This window comes from Nasonia vitripennis, chromosome 3, assembly GCF_009193385.2.
Source record: "Nasonia vitripennis strain AsymCx chromosome 3, Nvit_psr_1.1, whole genome shotgun sequence".
NCBI classification, from domain to species: Eukaryota; Metazoa; Arthropoda; class Insecta; order Hymenoptera; family Pteromalidae; genus Nasonia; species Nasonia vitripennis.
Window position 1 is genome coordinate 13610029 of NC_045759.1, and position 15854 is coordinate 13625882.

The 15854-nt window shown below is 42.2% G+C and overlaps 3 protein-coding genes and 1 pseudogene across 4 annotated transcripts in view; 2 read left to right on the plus strand and 2 right to left on the minus strand.

Moving 5' to 3' along the window:
* Positions 1-377: 377 nt before the first annotated feature.
* On the plus strand, positions 378-2073 carry LOC103315791. The gene is made up of 2 exons (XM_008206329.3): positions 378-1001; positions 1107-2073. The coding sequence occupies exons 1-2, from the start codon at positions 519-521 to the stop codon at positions 1482-1484; spliced, it is 861 nt and encodes a 286-aa protein (XP_008204551.2). The 5' UTR covers positions 378-518; the 3' UTR covers positions 1485-2073.
* Positions 6733-8223, minus strand: Or186PSE (odorant receptor 186 pseudogene; annotated as a pseudogene).
* Positions 11800-15612, minus strand: LOC103315790. 2 transcript variants are annotated; one of them, XM_032598508.1, is made up of 4 exons: positions 15426-15612; positions 14276-14411; positions 12088-12615; positions 11800-11939 (listed from the first exon to the last, which is right to left on the minus strand). In XM_032598508.1, the coding sequence occupies exons 1-3, from the start codon at positions 15496-15498 to the stop codon at positions 12549-12551; spliced, it is 276 nt and encodes a 91-aa protein (XP_032454399.1). In that variant the 5' UTR covers positions 15499-15612; the 3' UTR covers positions 11800-11939; positions 12088-12548. The 2 variants fall into 2 exon arrangements, 1 of the variants encoding a protein (XP_032454399.1); XR_004344767.1 differs by lacking the exons at positions 11800-11939; positions 12088-12615; positions 15426-15612 and adding an exon at positions 13922-14196 and having other exon boundaries at positions 14276-14367.
* The window catches only part of LOC107980833 (facilitated trehalose transporter Tret1-like), a 48011-nt gene continuing 46563 nt past the window's right edge, over positions 14407-15854 (plus strand). Inside the window, exon 1 of the mRNA XM_031927312.1 lies at positions 14407-14706. The gene's annotated coding sequence lies outside the window, so the exon portion shown is untranslated. The remainder of the gene's footprint in view (positions 14707-15854) is intronic.

The window sequence follows — 15854 nt, forward strand, 5'->3', positions numbered from 1 at the left end:
TTGTGGAGATCGGTTCATTTATACTTAGATTTACGTCATTCACGATTGATTATACTTGACTATTTCTTCTAGGATCTGGAAAGACTTGATATAATCCTATTTGAGTAATTTTTATTGAAGTTGAATTTTTCATTTATTGCACAACCGATATGCAAAGATGTAGATACGGGTATATAAGAGGCAAAAGCGCGAGCAAAACTATGAAGTGGTTTTTATTTCTTCGTAGGATCTATGTTGGACAGACACGGATAAAAAATTCATCAGATTATTATTAATTTTTATTTCATAAATTGGTTCTTGAAATAAGCATATGAATGATATATATAATCCTAAAAGTTAATTACGAATGGAAAAACAATGTCTCAATTTGTTTAACCAAAAGAATACGTATAAAACATATATTGAACTATAATTCTGTACTAATAAATCAAAGAAAATTAAAATGAACTTATAGAAATTTGTTTTTTTATTCAGAATTCCAGAATGATGAATTCAAAAGCGATACTATACTTCTTTGTATGCAGAATGTGACGGTGAGCGTAATCCCACCAGAAACTGTACGATTGATCTTCAAACCTTATCCGACGCTGGTTTCACATCGCAAAAGAAATGTAGCAGTTATTTTGACACAAAAAAAAATGAAATCGGAAAAAAACTTATTATGTCATCTTCAAATTCAATCTTTGTCAAACGATAAAATTATCATCTCGTACTCATTATCACAGCGCGAAGAGTTTGGTGATGAGGATTTCGAAGATCAAGCAGATATAGATCAAGTGTTTCGTATTGTTGATATAACAACCTGCGAATATCGTGAAACAGTTATTCCCCTCGACGTTACAGAAAGTGACCACGTCTTCGCTGAAACTATTCTAAAAGATGCAAACTTGATACACTACAATGATGATACAGTAGATATTTTCTTTATAAACAAACATTCTTGTTCTGGCGGTAGATGCAAACAAACTATCAACTTGAATGCTGACAAAGTAGGAAAACCAGTAAGTTATCTACCACGTAATGTGACTCTCTATGATGCACACATGTTCCCACTTACAAGCAGCAGTTCACCAAATAATTTCTTTGCTCTTCTACAACACTTCAAGCCAGATATTTTTGATGAAGATGACATACCCGAAAATTACGATAAAAATGTCGTGGATAAATTAATGTACACCGTTGGAAATGGAAAATCTGTAGATGTCATCGATTTTCTTAGCGAGGGTAAATTTTTAGGTATTGACGATTCCTTTGGGAAGTTAGGAGTTTGTTGGACAAACAAAAATAATTCAACTCAGATTATCTGCAGACAGTACAGCTCTAACAATGAAAAACAAACGGAAGTGACATTCCCTACAGTGATGCCTACAACAAGACTACTGAGGATTCGCAATACGTTAGGGGGTGGATTGCAGCTATTGACAGGCGAGTGTACCGATGAAAATTGTGAGAATCATAAAAATCTCCTTCTGATGGAAAAATAGTTGAATCTGTTGCATTAAACAATTTTACATGTGTTGAAATCGGGGCTCGCGTCATAAACCTAAGCATGTTCAACCACGGCGTTTACAAGATTTTCGAAGGGCAGAAGAATAATTTATGTGTATCTAAAACTTGTATAAACTATGATAAGATTTATATAGAAAGACAATGTCGATGGCGCTTGTCTCGATGCCTGATCCGTATACGTATGAGGTGTTTCGCGATAGATACACGTGCTTGCTGTATAGAATTGAGATTATATTCTTGCTTCGCGGCTCTCGGCGTGAGCGACGATCGGAATGAGAAATGTTGTAGTGCAAGGAGGAACACATTTTTAAAGTGCCGAAGAGAACTCATGGAATACTAATCGTTTTTTTGCAGGAGATGGAGATACGCTGCGATTCTATATTTAGTGAACATAATACTTATTGCAAAAAACCTTTCACATATTCTGTAATATTCTTATATAAGTAGCCATTCACGCATAATACAAGTATGAAAGTTTCGCTACATATTTCACTTACCCGACAAGACGAGTTTTCCCGCTGACGCCCTGGACGCATCGCTGTACTTGGAAGTCGATCTCAAAAATCCTGCAACCGGTCGCCGTAGGGGCCGATTATCCGAGGCAAGCCGCCGCTGGCGTTTAGGAATCTGCAATAAGAGTGAAGAATGAGGTGTGAGAATTTTGTTTGCTCTTCGCTTCTGCGAGTTTTTTCAACTCGTCGTTTACGGCTGATTTGTCATCTCGTTTATTGTGTGATGGATTTTATGTGATTTGTCGTTAACGTTGATGTATGAGTATCTTATTAGCTTTGAAGATTTTATAAAAAAGCTTAAAAAATTCTCAAATTCAATTTAAGAAACATTTGATTAATGCAACCAAATCGGCTATAAATATAATCAGTACCACTCGCTTCAATTAGCCGCAGCTCGCGAACGTGGTCGGTCACATTACATAGTCTTATCTCGACTTCCTCTGCGCGAAATTACCTGGGCCTCCCAAAACCCGAAACAAAAAGTCGTTATCAGCCAAAAAAAGGAGCGAATACCGCGAGACGCACTTAAGGGAAATCTCGCTGCACTTTTATCGCTACCTAAATTCACGTTATCCCCCTCTCGACTCAAAATATACGCGGCGGCCGTCGCAACAAGAATAAGAGACGAAGGTTATCTCCTCTCTCGGACGTTCGCTCGCGCTGATGTGCATAAAACGCACGGGAACGAGAGCCGAGGATCGAATGCAGAAATCGCGTAAGTCGATTCGACGAATCGTTGCGGGTGATGCTGCGTCTCTCGCGCCTACGACCGTCTTCTTCGTGGAAAGATAAAATACTGCATAGACGTATCGAGAACGAGTGTGCGGCTGATATGCGCGAGGGACATTGCGTGAACTATCGCAAAGTATGTATAGGATGATGGAGTGTTTAATATTTGCCGGTTGTTTTTAAAATTAACAATAACATTTTCAAGAAATAATCTCCACGACGCGCGCAATAAAAACGTTATTTACGCTCCCCGGAATAGAGAGGCAGATTACGTATAATTATAATATTTTTATTAATGAAATGTAAATATGCGCGAAGAAGGGCAGCTCGTTAGACCCTTCAGAGGCAGTTGAAATAACGTATCAAGCCGGGCACACAGCGATTAAAAATTGAAAAAGAAAAGAAGCGCGCGCGCAGCCGCAGGAGAGATAACTGGCGAGCCATTAAAGACAAATAAACGTCCATCGGTCAGAAGAATGAAAGCCGGGAGAGATCGTAAAAACGCCGGGCCGATCGAGTCTCTCGCGGGATGATGAGAACCTAAAAAGGAGCTAAAAAAGAACTCGCGAGGCCGAAAATCCGCCGCACGAGGAAAAAAAACGCACGCGAGATATAGAAGCACACAGAATGAGACGTAAGACGATCCAAAAAACAATCGCGCGCGCCGAAAAAGACCAACGAACCAGCGGAACAAAGAGGAGAACCGAAGAAGAGAGAGGTAGAGCGAAGACGTTGTCGTCGGGAGCAGAAACGCGGGAGGCGAAAGGAAGGCCCTTCCCTCCAAGAGAGAAAGAGAGAGAGAGAGAGAGAGAGAGGGAGAGACAGAGAGAGAGAGAGAGAGAGAGAGAGAGATAGTCGAGTATAGTCCCACGAGAGACATTCTCGAACTCGAAAACCCACTTAGCGGTCGCGCGGGGCCTTGCAGTCCGCAAGATTAGAGGGCAGCGCGGCGCGGAGTGAAAAAGGAATATCAGGCGAGAGCGAGCATCAAGGCCCCGACGGCTATCGGGCTGATAAGAAGGCGCTGTGTGTCTATATGTATACGCATATATACACGAGGACGGCTTTTAGCGCGTCGCGACAGTTGTCTGGCTAGCTCTCTCCGCGTGCAGGAGTCGCACTGCCGAGACGACGCGCCGCCGAGCCAAGAGGCCGCCGCCGGTTCGGCTTGATATCTAAGGTGGTGCGGGTGTATCGGAAAGAATACGAGGATTGCTGGCCGGGAACGCGGTCAGCTAGCTGTGTAAACAGGGGATGGGCGAATTGGCTCCGCTGGGCTGTTTTTCCCTTGTATTATACGGCGTTATGCAAGTGATGCGCGGGCTGTTATCGAAGCTAAAATTTTACTTCTTACGCGGAATCGTCGCGTTGGTGTACAAGTGGACTGCGCATTATTTTCGACATAGTGTACGACCGATCAAATATTTGACCAGGCGGAAAAAAAAATATATATATATATATATAAAAAGATAAACCAGCCATCGCGGATAAGACCAACGAGGAAACTCATCGACGCCGCGGACGGCAATAATATGGAATCGAAATGACTATGAATATATACGTGAAATAGCCTGCGCAGCTATAACACGCCGAGAGAAAAAAGCTCAGATATGGATACCCACACCAGCGCAAGGGAGAGGGAGAATTGATTTCTTGGCACGCTATCGGCTGGAAGATATAGCGCGGCGTATATACACGCCATCGTGTATATATACGAATATAGGGGGCTGCTATCGAGGCGCCTCTAAACAAATATGAGCTACTTTGGGCTGAAATTTGTTTGCTCACCCGCGCGCGTCGCGTCGCGCCAACCGCCGCCGGCGCCTGTGCTATCTCTCTTTCTCTCAGTTCTCTGTGTGTGCAGTGAGCAGCAGCGCGTTTAAACCGATTTCGGGTTTATACGGAGCTTTTTTCCCTTTCGTATACGTATACATACACACATGCGCGGGTATAAACACCGCAAGTCGCGCCACCGCGTGTTTATTGGTGTATTTAGTTTTTGCCGGAGCAGATGAACGGCACACACGACTTTGTATAAGCGAGACAGCTGCGCGGCGTAGGCGGTCTTTTTGTAGTTTGAAATTTCTCGGGGATTAAGATTGAGGGAATTTTATTCTTAGCCCCCGACGCGGCGCCTCTCTCTCACTCTCTCTCTCTCTCTCTCTCTCTCGATAAGAGTATGCTTTACGATTATTAGGAGGCGCGGTAGTGTGCTTGGCTGATGCACCGTTTGCGTAGAACGTTTTTTTAATGGAAAATTAATATTGTGGCGATTGAGTTATGCCGTCGTTAATGACATTGATATATAAGAATGTAATTGTTTATAATTTGGGCGGCCTAAGTATTTAACTCTTTGTTTTTGAAAAAACAAACAGTTTGGCCTTATTTGATTGGCTTAATTTTCAAGAGCGTGAGAAGACATACGAACAACACAACTTTATTAATCCTTACAGTATGGACCTAAACCGTTACAGCATAGGCGGACCCAACAAGGCTGACTTGTTAAAGATTATAGCTATATCTAGACTCAGCACGTAAATTCTGATGGAGGGAAGCAGAAAAGTGCCTATGCGCCACCTATTTTCGTATAAGTTATTCAAGAGGTGTGGAGGAAAGACCAGTCAAAACTCTTTTGTTTAACAGACATATTGGATGATCTTTTTTGGTTTAATAATTTTTTTAATGCATTTCAGAATCATCTATAGAACTAACGGATTAAAAAATAATGTTTATGGACGCAAAAAAAAACTACAAAGAGAAACCATCAGCTAAATATTTAGTATAATCTCAATTTGATTTTTATGTATATTTTTTCAGTTTCTTCATTAGAGTTGGTTGAGTAAATTACTCTCAACACATGAATTGTATAAATTATTTAGATATGCTTGCAATTTATGTTGAGAAAATACTCGCACATACAACGATACGCACACACACACACACAGCTCATAGCTGTACAAGAGCGGAGCAGAGGTCCGAGGGTTGCTACCTGGGTTTTATTGCACCCGACCCACCACCGACGCGACGCCCTTCAGCAGAGACGCAGAGGCACAGGGCCTCACTTCTTCAAGAACCGCAGACCAGCCAACACATCAGCGGCACAACAAGCTTTCTCTATTTTGTTCACATAAAGTTTATTCCGTGTATTATTATTAATTCTCTAAAAAGTGTCAGAATTATATTTTGCTCTTTTGTTACTAGTTTCTGTAATAACTCTGTAGTACGAACTCGGCTGTGTTATTTAGATAAGGTCTCTTAAATAAATACTACGATTTCAACCTACTTCCAACAATTTATTTATTTTAACGATCTAATTATGTTCATACATTCTTTATTGGTCGCACTTACTGCATGATCATACTTATTAAAAAACTAGAAAAAAGCTTGATTAACTTATATTAATGCAATTTCATGAGTGCATTAATCTTTAATTTAATAGTTCTCCCAACATTTCGATAAATCAGCTTGATTAAAAAGCCATCTAACGCAAGACCAACAGCTGTTCATTAACCCCTTCATTACAAAGACAATGGCGCGTATAACGAGCCTCTTCGCGCTCTAATTATGTTAGTGTGACGGTGAACGACAGTGCCTTGGCACAAAATTCAATTTGGACCTTGGCCCCGTAATTCTACGAGGCTCCGCGACATATTTTGACGTTGATCGCAGGGACTGAGTCTTTTGGAACTCATTAGCGTTAATTTCGTTTCAAAAATTTTATTTCGTACAAACTCATTTGACATCGTGAACGGCTATGAGCACGGCAGCCATAGACCATGACGATCTCAAAATCTAAAACAATTACAATGTCGATAATTGATTAACTAAATATTTGACATCCGATGATAGAGACTATCCACCCCACCTGTATGAGATTTGCGTTCGAGTAAGTCATGTGGATCCAACCCAGGGTGTCAGGCCTTTGACATCTTTGCATGATCATCACCAACACTTTTCGCGCATCCGAGGGTATCGAGTACCACTGTATGAAGAAAGTCGCCATTCGAATTTTGTCCGAGAAGTGAATGACCATCTCTCCGCCGTAGTTTATGTAGAACGTGTGCATGAAAAATATCGACGCTATGAAGCATATTCGAAGCAGGAGTCGAAGGTTAAAGAGATTACTGTGAATCTGAAAATTAGACAAGACTTTGGAGAATGATTCTAATGAATGTATACGAATTTAGTATAAGCGCTGCGATTGCCTTACGTCGAATAAAATCATGGCAAAAGCGCAGAGAAAGCAAATCTCTATTACGAAGAACGACCTACGGAATATACCTCCAATCGCGCGAACGCCCCTACGAAAAATGCAGAAGAAAATGTATGGTATAAATAAATACGTGTTTATATGTTCAACCGAGTATTTATATGTACACTTAACTTGATTGCTTCTTTGTGCTTATTCACAATGTCGAATAATTCCGCTAAAACGTCGTATTTCGCTGAAAACTTATTTCGAGGCATTACGCGTCTTGTGCTTGTTAGATTTTTCAACCTGTAACTGTATTTACACAGTTTTATTAACGTATTAAGTTTCTTTATTATTTTTTTTTAATAATTACACGATTTTTGCTTTTGTACTCACGCGACAATGGCATAAATCCCACAGAAATGTTTGATACTGTAGATGTACGTGGTGATGGCAACTATGTAGACCATGCCACTGTAGAATGTGACAATTATTACGTGCAAAAAAATTTGCAGATTTCGCAGACGCTCGTCGATGATCCATCGCTTCGAGTAGTAAGGAAAAGTTTTTGAGGCATCTTTCGTAGCCTCACCCAAGATCGTAGGGATGTTGTTCAGAATCATAAATACAAAGTAACAGCTGATGGTACTTACTGCAAAATATTCCGCAGTTATCCAACGACAAACAGTTTAATTTTTGAATAAGTAGTCGTATACCTGTAAATAAAGTCACCAGGGCTCGTCCTCGTCGAGCGAAGTGCAAAAATATCTCGCGTTCCTTATAGTCTGTCAATTTGTGCCAATTCGCATCGATCTCATTGAACAAATTTCTCATCTGCGAGACGACAAGCATCATTCGATTTATAGCACAAACGTTTTGAATTATTGGATAACGCTCAGTTACTCAGTTTTATGAATGATGAAGAAAACCTTGTTCTCTCGCGCATACATAATGAGGCACTGCGCAAAACCGCCGAAAACCATGAGCGTAGCCACGACAGTCTCGAAAAAAATCACGATGTCCGTGCTTGTGTCGTCTCTCAATCCTTGAAGCTGTTTTAGGAAACGAATTTTATTATTTTTACAAAACGAGTGAAAGTATCGGATAAACAACAATAATACTTACCATGGGTATTATCAGTGATATCGACGTTATCGAAAAAATCGAGTATTTACAGCGTTTCGCTAACTTCGACTGGTACGGCCATAGCCCGTAATGAATCAACAAAGTTTTGTTACGAGCTAGAAGAGGATTGTCGAATATTTTCGGCTCAGACGACATAGCTGCGCGCGAGTTGACGTCGCTTTTGTAATTTCATCGGACGCACTGATAGTTGACTAAAATTTTCCTTCGATCAAGGCAGGATGGGCTTGTCTAATGTAGGCATAGCAAGACCGAAGTTATTAGTGCTCTTCGTTCCCGAAATGACGAGCGCTATTTTCTGAGAATCGATGCATGTGGGGAAGTCCGTTGATAGGTCAAGAGGAATCAAGCGGGCGATTAAGAAAATAATTCGGCGGTTATAATTACCGTGGATATATAATGGTGTTGGATTTTCACCAGGAAGCGAAGACTTCTTTTTATGTGTGCTTCAAATGCGCTTTATATAGTACACAAACATATTTGCGTACAGCTAATATTATTAGGCAACAGCTAATAAGGGATCAATGGACATGAATTTGTACAGTATTTCATTTCTAATTCCAAATAAGCATTATGAAGGTACATCGCAATGGCATGGGTGATCGCACAGGCGATTATTAACAATTAAAAAAAGTCAAGCCTTAGAAATTCGCAACGACGCTAACCGCATTACCCAAATGATTCGTCACAAATTGAAACCAATTTCAATTATCGGTACACCAACCCCCCAAAAAGAAAAAAAAATAACAACCGGCATCTCCGGTACTTCACTACTCCAGCCATTCAGAGCTCGCTGAACCATAGATTAAAGTCCGCTTCGGCGCGCACATCACTTAAAAAATTCCGACTATACTACCCCCTGGTAATTAAAGTAGAACTTCATCGCGGTCGCGCCGTCGAATGACGACAAAAAAGTCAGCGGGGCCGCGCCTAATTAGCGGAAAAAGAAGAGCCTCTCGCGCGGGCGCCGCCATCGTCATCGTGCGCAAAAACTTCGCCGCGACAACAAGCGTTAATTAAACGCCGCCTTTTCCGGCGCAAAGTACAAAAGCGGAATGTCCCTCCGCCGGACTTTTTCTCGCACGTGCGATTAGCCAGTGCGAGTGCTTTTTATCTGCAGGTATGTAAGCGGTATATTTTTTGAGGAATGCGCGTTTGTTAGAGGCCCGACTTGCATTTTCTCCGGGCGTTATCGGACTGCTCGCCTTTTTTTCGCTTTCGCGCGATTTACTTGTATGACTGAGCACACACGACTCGCTCCGCGCACTTGGACTATTAAACGGAATTGCCTCGTGCTTCCAGTGCGTGCGGGAACTTTCATTTTTACGCTTGCACCAGGTACGTATACAGACGTCGCGTGGTTTATTAAGTGCAAGAGGAAAATCGCGGCGCTGAGTGTAAGAGATTGCGGCGTGTCACGCGGGACTTGATAATTAGGAGCGATAATAGTCGCGCGCGGTATCAACTTTATGAATTTATTCGTTTGTGTTTGAACGACTAATTAAAAAGACTCGATCACTGCGATTATTTTATAACAGCTGAGAGTGATTAAACGCGCGACAGGTTTTCGAAAAGACGGACGAAAAACCTGTTATCGTTGCTGTACGGTGTAAATTATTTTCTATCGTTTAAATTTATTGTTATGGCTAGACAGAGATAAGGCCTTTATACGCGTGCCGATGCTTAAGTTATGAGAATTGATTTTTCAGCTGATCGATGAATATGCAAGAAGGGAAAAATACTGGTTCTGTCTGTGCTAATTATAACGCTTAAATGACCATTATGAATCGCCGAGGTTTTATGTAAGAATATCAAAACCAATATGCGGCTGCAGCTTGCATAATATTAGAAATATGCGCTAAGAATAATATTAATTTAAAGGATTTATTTATAGCAAATATAAAAACTAGTATGATTTCTATGAGCAATGTTGTACGAGTTGCCGAGACTTTTTATCCTGTTTATAGGTATGGATTTACAGAACGATTACATTCGAGCAATTTGCTAGAAACGCCTATGGATACTATATACCGAAACAGGAATATTAGCATATGTAAAAAAAGCCCGACCAATTCTATCAGGTACGAAGAAAATACACATGTTACACTGAACGCGCGCGAAAACGTAATCCCCGAGAAAAGACGCGAGCATAATATAACGTGTGGCACAGAAGAGCCAATCACGTGTGCTTGTTATCCGCGTGGAATGCGACGAATTATGCTAATCGAATGCCGCGGCGAAAACAAGGTCCGATTGACGAGTAAGATATACACACAGAGAGGGACGCGATGTCCCGCTATCCGAACATTAGCATGATATTACGCAAATCGCGCGAGCTGTACCGATCGACACAGTCCTCTCTATATATCCGCGTACTTTATTGGCCCCTGTGTCGCGGAGGGAAAGGAATAATAAATAAATATGCACCCAAGGGTAGTTTGAATTTAACGCGACAACTAAATTTCGAAGACTACACTGTAAAAACACAGTCGTTTCTGCTGTAAAGCTCGGTAGCTTTAACCGTTCTGCCAGCGCAACGACTGTTCAGTAAGAACAACGGTGTGCCACTGGTAATTTTGGCGAGTCGCGACTCGTAAAATTGGTCGCTTACGCGGGACATCAGCAGAAACTGATTCTTAAAACCTGCTGAACTATACGGTAATTTTGGCGAGTCTTCGTACAATGACGGATTACTGGTGCGAGTTCAGTTAAAATGGCTGTGTTTTTTTTCAGTGTATGTGGTTGCGAAAAACTACTTTGCAATTGAGTTTCTCGGTTGACTTGTGAAATGTGTGAAACTGAAATAACAAGGAAAATAGTAACTTCGTTCCTTGAAGCTTTCATTTTCTGCTTTTTGAAAAGCAGTATCTTGTTTACGTCTCACACGCTTTGAAAATTACAAAATAAACGATCATATAGCGCGTGTAAATTCGAAAAATTATAAAGTAGACAGTAAAATAAAGTTGTGACATAATTTAGGGGGCGACGTTATAAGAGAATCGAAAATAAAATGACATCTTTAGTGTTGTTGCCGCCGAACCGAGAAAAATATTGTATAATTTATGATTCCACGTCGTGACATTCGTCTTCCAGCATGGTGCTCACGTAAGCTCGTGAATTTCCGGGAATCTAAGACAAATCATCGTTTCCTCGCCACTTATACGCATCGCTACTGGTATAAAAAAAAGTCTCACACAGTCACGCATTGGCCCTAGTTCAAATCTTGTTCTCCCCATTCTATTTTCACAATACACAACGCGGCGAAAACAACGCTGCGAATAGAATACTTATAACGTGTGAATGGAAAGTAAAAGTTTGGCGCCAACAGTAAGGGGCGCGGATTAAATTTTTTAAATACTGCAATTACTAAAAAGTAATAGAATATTGATATACGACTATTAGTTCTAATAAAATACACTAACCTAGTGACAACGTAGCAAGCAGCAAACACGGATATAAGAGCAGCGATGGCCAGTACTAGGGCGGCTATATGAAGGCTCTGGATACCGTCGGATCCTTGAGCTCCTCCCGAAATCGGTGTCCTCAGCGGCCCTCTATTGTACATGTGATTCCAGTAGTCTTGTTCCTCTGACTGGAGCTCATCGGTAGCTGTGTTTTCTGCATTCGATTTGTTCGAAGGACTTGCGTCGCCCGATGGACGGTTAGTATTGCTACTTGACTCGAAATCCTCATCAGCAGCGTTACAGTAATCGTGGGTGTCGCAGCAGGTTAATCGCGGCCAAGCAGCTACGCGTCCCAACTTTAGCAGGGTGTCCAGTGAGTTATTGGAGCTGTCGTCTGGATCGTCGTTCGAACGCCAGGACTTGGTCTCGCAAAGCAGTGGCGTTGCTCCCCTGAAAAATTCAATCTCGTTAATGATTGGTTAAAAAATTATCTTTGTCTTCCAGTATTTAGAACTAATTTCTACCCAACAAGTACAATATACTGTATGCAATAAAAGTATCAATCGAAAAATATAGTGTCTCCCCACCGTACACGCACAAGCATACGCCTCGAGGTCTATCCACAGCGATTACAAAACCAAACTGCAATCTCCATACGATAAACATTGAACCCAACGCTGTACAGCAGTCTCTAATTGGGGGTATAAGACATCGCGAAATTGCGCGCGTCTCCGAAAGCGCATATGTATACACCCGAATGGATTTGCATATTTCGCTGCTTCTATAAACTACATCGTATCCAACTGGAGCTCGTACGCGCTGCACATAAATAAAGAATAAATTGACGACTTCGTGGTACAGATACAAATGTTCGCGACGCTGCATATAACGAAGCGTCCGCGGCAATCGAAAGAATAAGAAGACAGAGTATATGGAGAAACGAAGTCCAGACGAAGAGGCGGCGACGGCGAAATTAAAGCAGCGAGAAGTCGACCAGAGGAGTATAACGAGCTGCAGAGACTTGAGTGTGACGTTGAGGATGTACACAAAATAGGCCGGTCAATTGAGTGCAGCATTCGATCGAGGACTGACTGAGATGTGAAAATTTTCTGTCGCCAGCTTTATCCTAGACGAAAAGAAAAAAAAATGTAAATATTATCAATAACAATATAGACACACACGTATAATCGACAGCACAAAACGAATATAACAAAGTTACAGAGCGAATATCAATTAAAAGCAATTATCTACAATAACCGAGCGATTTCGCGGAACTTGCGTTACGCGGAAAGGCTCCTGTCAAAGATTAATAGTACACTATGCAGTAGTCATTGCTCCCTGCAACGCGACGAGTCTATCTTTCTCTCTCTCCCGAGAAGATGATAAAAGGCCAGAGATTCAACTCGATAAAGTTCACGACCCCTGCTTTACAGCTACAATAAACGATCGAAGCGTTAGGATAAATAAAGACAGCTCACTCCTTGTTATTGACCGGCGCGCACAACGAGCCATCGCTCCGCGAGTGAAAATTGCGATTGCGCAACCGATCGTATCTCTATCATGCTTTACTCATCGCTCCAGGATACAACGTTGTAACTTTTTCTTCCTTCACTCATACTCGTTCGATTTTCAGAAAGGGCTTAAGCACCGGTCCATTTTCAATTACGCACTCGTAAAGATACCGATAAGAGAGGTGCCCCCCGGCGTGATTTTCAGCCAATTTAATTTTACGATGTTTCGCCGAGTCAGCTGTGCGCGCGCATACGGGAATCAAAACGAGATTGCATCCGCGGAAATATAAACGCGTATCGACGGCTCTTCGATTTTCGAGCGACTTGTTCCGCCTCGTTTGCATAACGCGCGCAGTTGCAGGTTTCGCGTGTACCGTAATATACTATATTATTTACCGAAAGATGGGGAAAATAATAAACGTGTTCTTTTTTTTATATGTATGTAAAGCGGTTTTTTGAACCGGATACGATGCGCTCTCGGCTTTTTGCGAGGTAAATTTATCGGGCTGTTGACAAAAAGCGTGTTATTCTTATACCATTAGTATCGAAAATGATACGTTTTAATACATACACACATAGAATTTATCGCGATTCGCGGGCTATTTTCGCCTTATTTTTTTGTTTTTCTCTCCCTCCCGATTAGATCAAAGCATTCATCGGAACGTTATTGAGATTAACAGCTGCAGGCAAGTAGCCGCCATTGTATCGAGAAAAAAAAAGTAACTTGTCACCGTCGTCGTTGAATTTCAAGTTCTCTCCGCGCGTTTAGACTTTTCTTGTTTACAAACAATGATTTATGTATCGCTAAATCCGAGCCGTGATGCTATACGCCTCCGGCTGTCTTCTTCTCAATTTTTATTATATAAAAGCCGAACGCAAACTGACGAGTGTATTTTTAGCCGTGAGTCCAGAAAACTAACCTTTTTTACCGACTGACGCCGGTCAACGTTTTTTGTTCGCAAAAAAGTTATTTATGAAAACCTGACACATACTCACGCGAAAGCCTCGTATAAACTTCGATTCGCGATATCGGAGGCTCGAAGAAACCACGATGTAAATTCTAACCTTCAAGAACACACCCTCCGGCGACTCGATCAGGCTGCACAAATGAAAACCTTCTCCGCGAGTTCGCGTCTCGCGACTTCCGGAAAGTCGATGGTAATGATGGCCACCGCAACGCCCTCTGGGCTCAAAAACTACGCCAACGGCCAACGGCCAACGAACGTCGAACAAACTCATCATATAGGTACAAAACGAAAAAGACGTTATAATTACTCAGTGCATCCTCGGGTAGTCTTGACGCCGGTGGGCTCGCCGCTGACGATCAGCTCCGTGTAGCAGGAGAATCGCGTCCTGCAGGTCTTGGCGCCGCTCTCCCTGCAGGCTTTGCTCGTGCACACGCATTTCCGACCTTCGAACACATCATTGCGAAGCTTGACATTAGTACAAAACATAAACATGTATAAGTATACAAGTGTGTGCGTGTGGACGTGAGTTTTCTCTTTTTCTCTCTCTCTCTCTCTCTATCTCTCTCTCCCTCGGCTGGTGCCATCGGTGGAAGTGCTTCGTCGTGACGTTTCGCACGCCGCCGTGTAATATTGCCCGACGGGGGCAATCGCGAGGACAACGCGATGATTCGCTTTAATTTGCTGCGCTACGGGAGGAGGAGGTTGACGACTACGCGGTGGCAGACCGACAAACCAATGGTGAGTATATTATAAGATGTTTTTTATCTCGCTGTTTGCGAAGAGGACGCTGGTGAGGTTAGGTTAATGAATAGGTGCGCGAGTTTGGAATGCGGCGCTAATAAACGGTGGGGAATTCGCGTTTTGCCAGTTTATTTGGCGATTTGTAAATGTTGGGTTAGAAATTACTAGCCGATGTCGTTCCCTGGAAGGCTGATATAGCTGTGTGCAGTTTTTCTTCGAATGTCGTTTTATAAATGATGATAATAACGCGTGTATGCAGCAGCTCATTACGTTATTCGATGCTGATTTTCTTGCTTCTTATACATGCAAATATTGGGTAAGACGCCGGTGTGTAAGTGCGCCGCAACTAGGCGAGAGAAAAATTTAAACTGCCAATTAAAATTCCGCATAGATCTGGCGATATGTAAATTGCTATATTTATAACGATCTGTTATTTTTCATATACATAAGCCTCTCGCGTTCTACACAATTTTTTGTTACACAATCCCGGGCACTGCGGTTCGTCGTATACTCAGAGGAACCGTTTATCACTATAGCGTTTGATTGATCAGACCCGTGAGTTGATTTGTCAGCTGCCAGCGCGTATTTACCTTGTCCCCGTCGCGAAAAAAATCGTTAATCAATATACACGCGATAATTCTCAATCCACACTCATTAATACTCGTATTATACAAGTATCGGCAAAAAGTATACACACTACGCAAACTACAGCTCACCTGCAGCATCGTCGACGCCGCATAGGAGGATAGCAGCTATTACAAACACCGTCACAAACAACACTCGAGACATCGCGAGAATTATAAGTACTCCGCACGCGCGCGCACCTTATCAACCGCGAGAACTTTTCGGAAATGCCGAGACGACTCTCGCTCCGACGCGTGAGAATCCCGGTGTTCCACTAATTTTAGTTCCTCCCACCCCGCGAGCGAGGAGGACCATCGCGACTTTTCATCTTCCCTTTCTTTTTCTCTCGCTCGCTCGTGCGCGGCATCGCACGCGTCTGCTTCTGTATGTACGATGTCGCTATTTTAATTCCGTCATCGCGTGGCCACTGGGTGTATTATGTTAACGAGCGAAGTGTTGTTTTTTTTTCGGGCTCCCGTGAGTTTTGGGAAGGTCAAAGGGGACCAGTTCGATTAGTCGAG

Coding starts and splice junctions, on each gene's coding strand:
- LOC103315791 (XM_008206329.3), top strand. CDS start 519: ATGCAGAATGTGACGGTGAGCGTAATCCCACCAGAAACTGTACGATTG. Junction 1,002..1,106: donor CTGACAAAGTAGGAAAACCA/GTAAGTTATCTA, acceptor CAACACTTCAAG/CCAGATATTTTTGATGAAGA.
- LOC103315790 (XM_032598508.1), bottom strand. CDS start 15,498: ATGTCTCGAGTGTTGTTTGTGACGGTGTTTGTAATAGCTGCTATCCTC. Junction 14,412..15,425: donor CGGCGTCGACGATGCTGCAG/GTGAGCTGTAGT, acceptor ATGTGTTCGAAG/GTCGGAAATGCGTGTGCACG. Junction 12,616..14,275: donor ACTACCCGAGGATGCACTGA/GTAATTATAACG, acceptor CTTTTCGTCTAG/GATAAAGCTGGCGACAGAAA.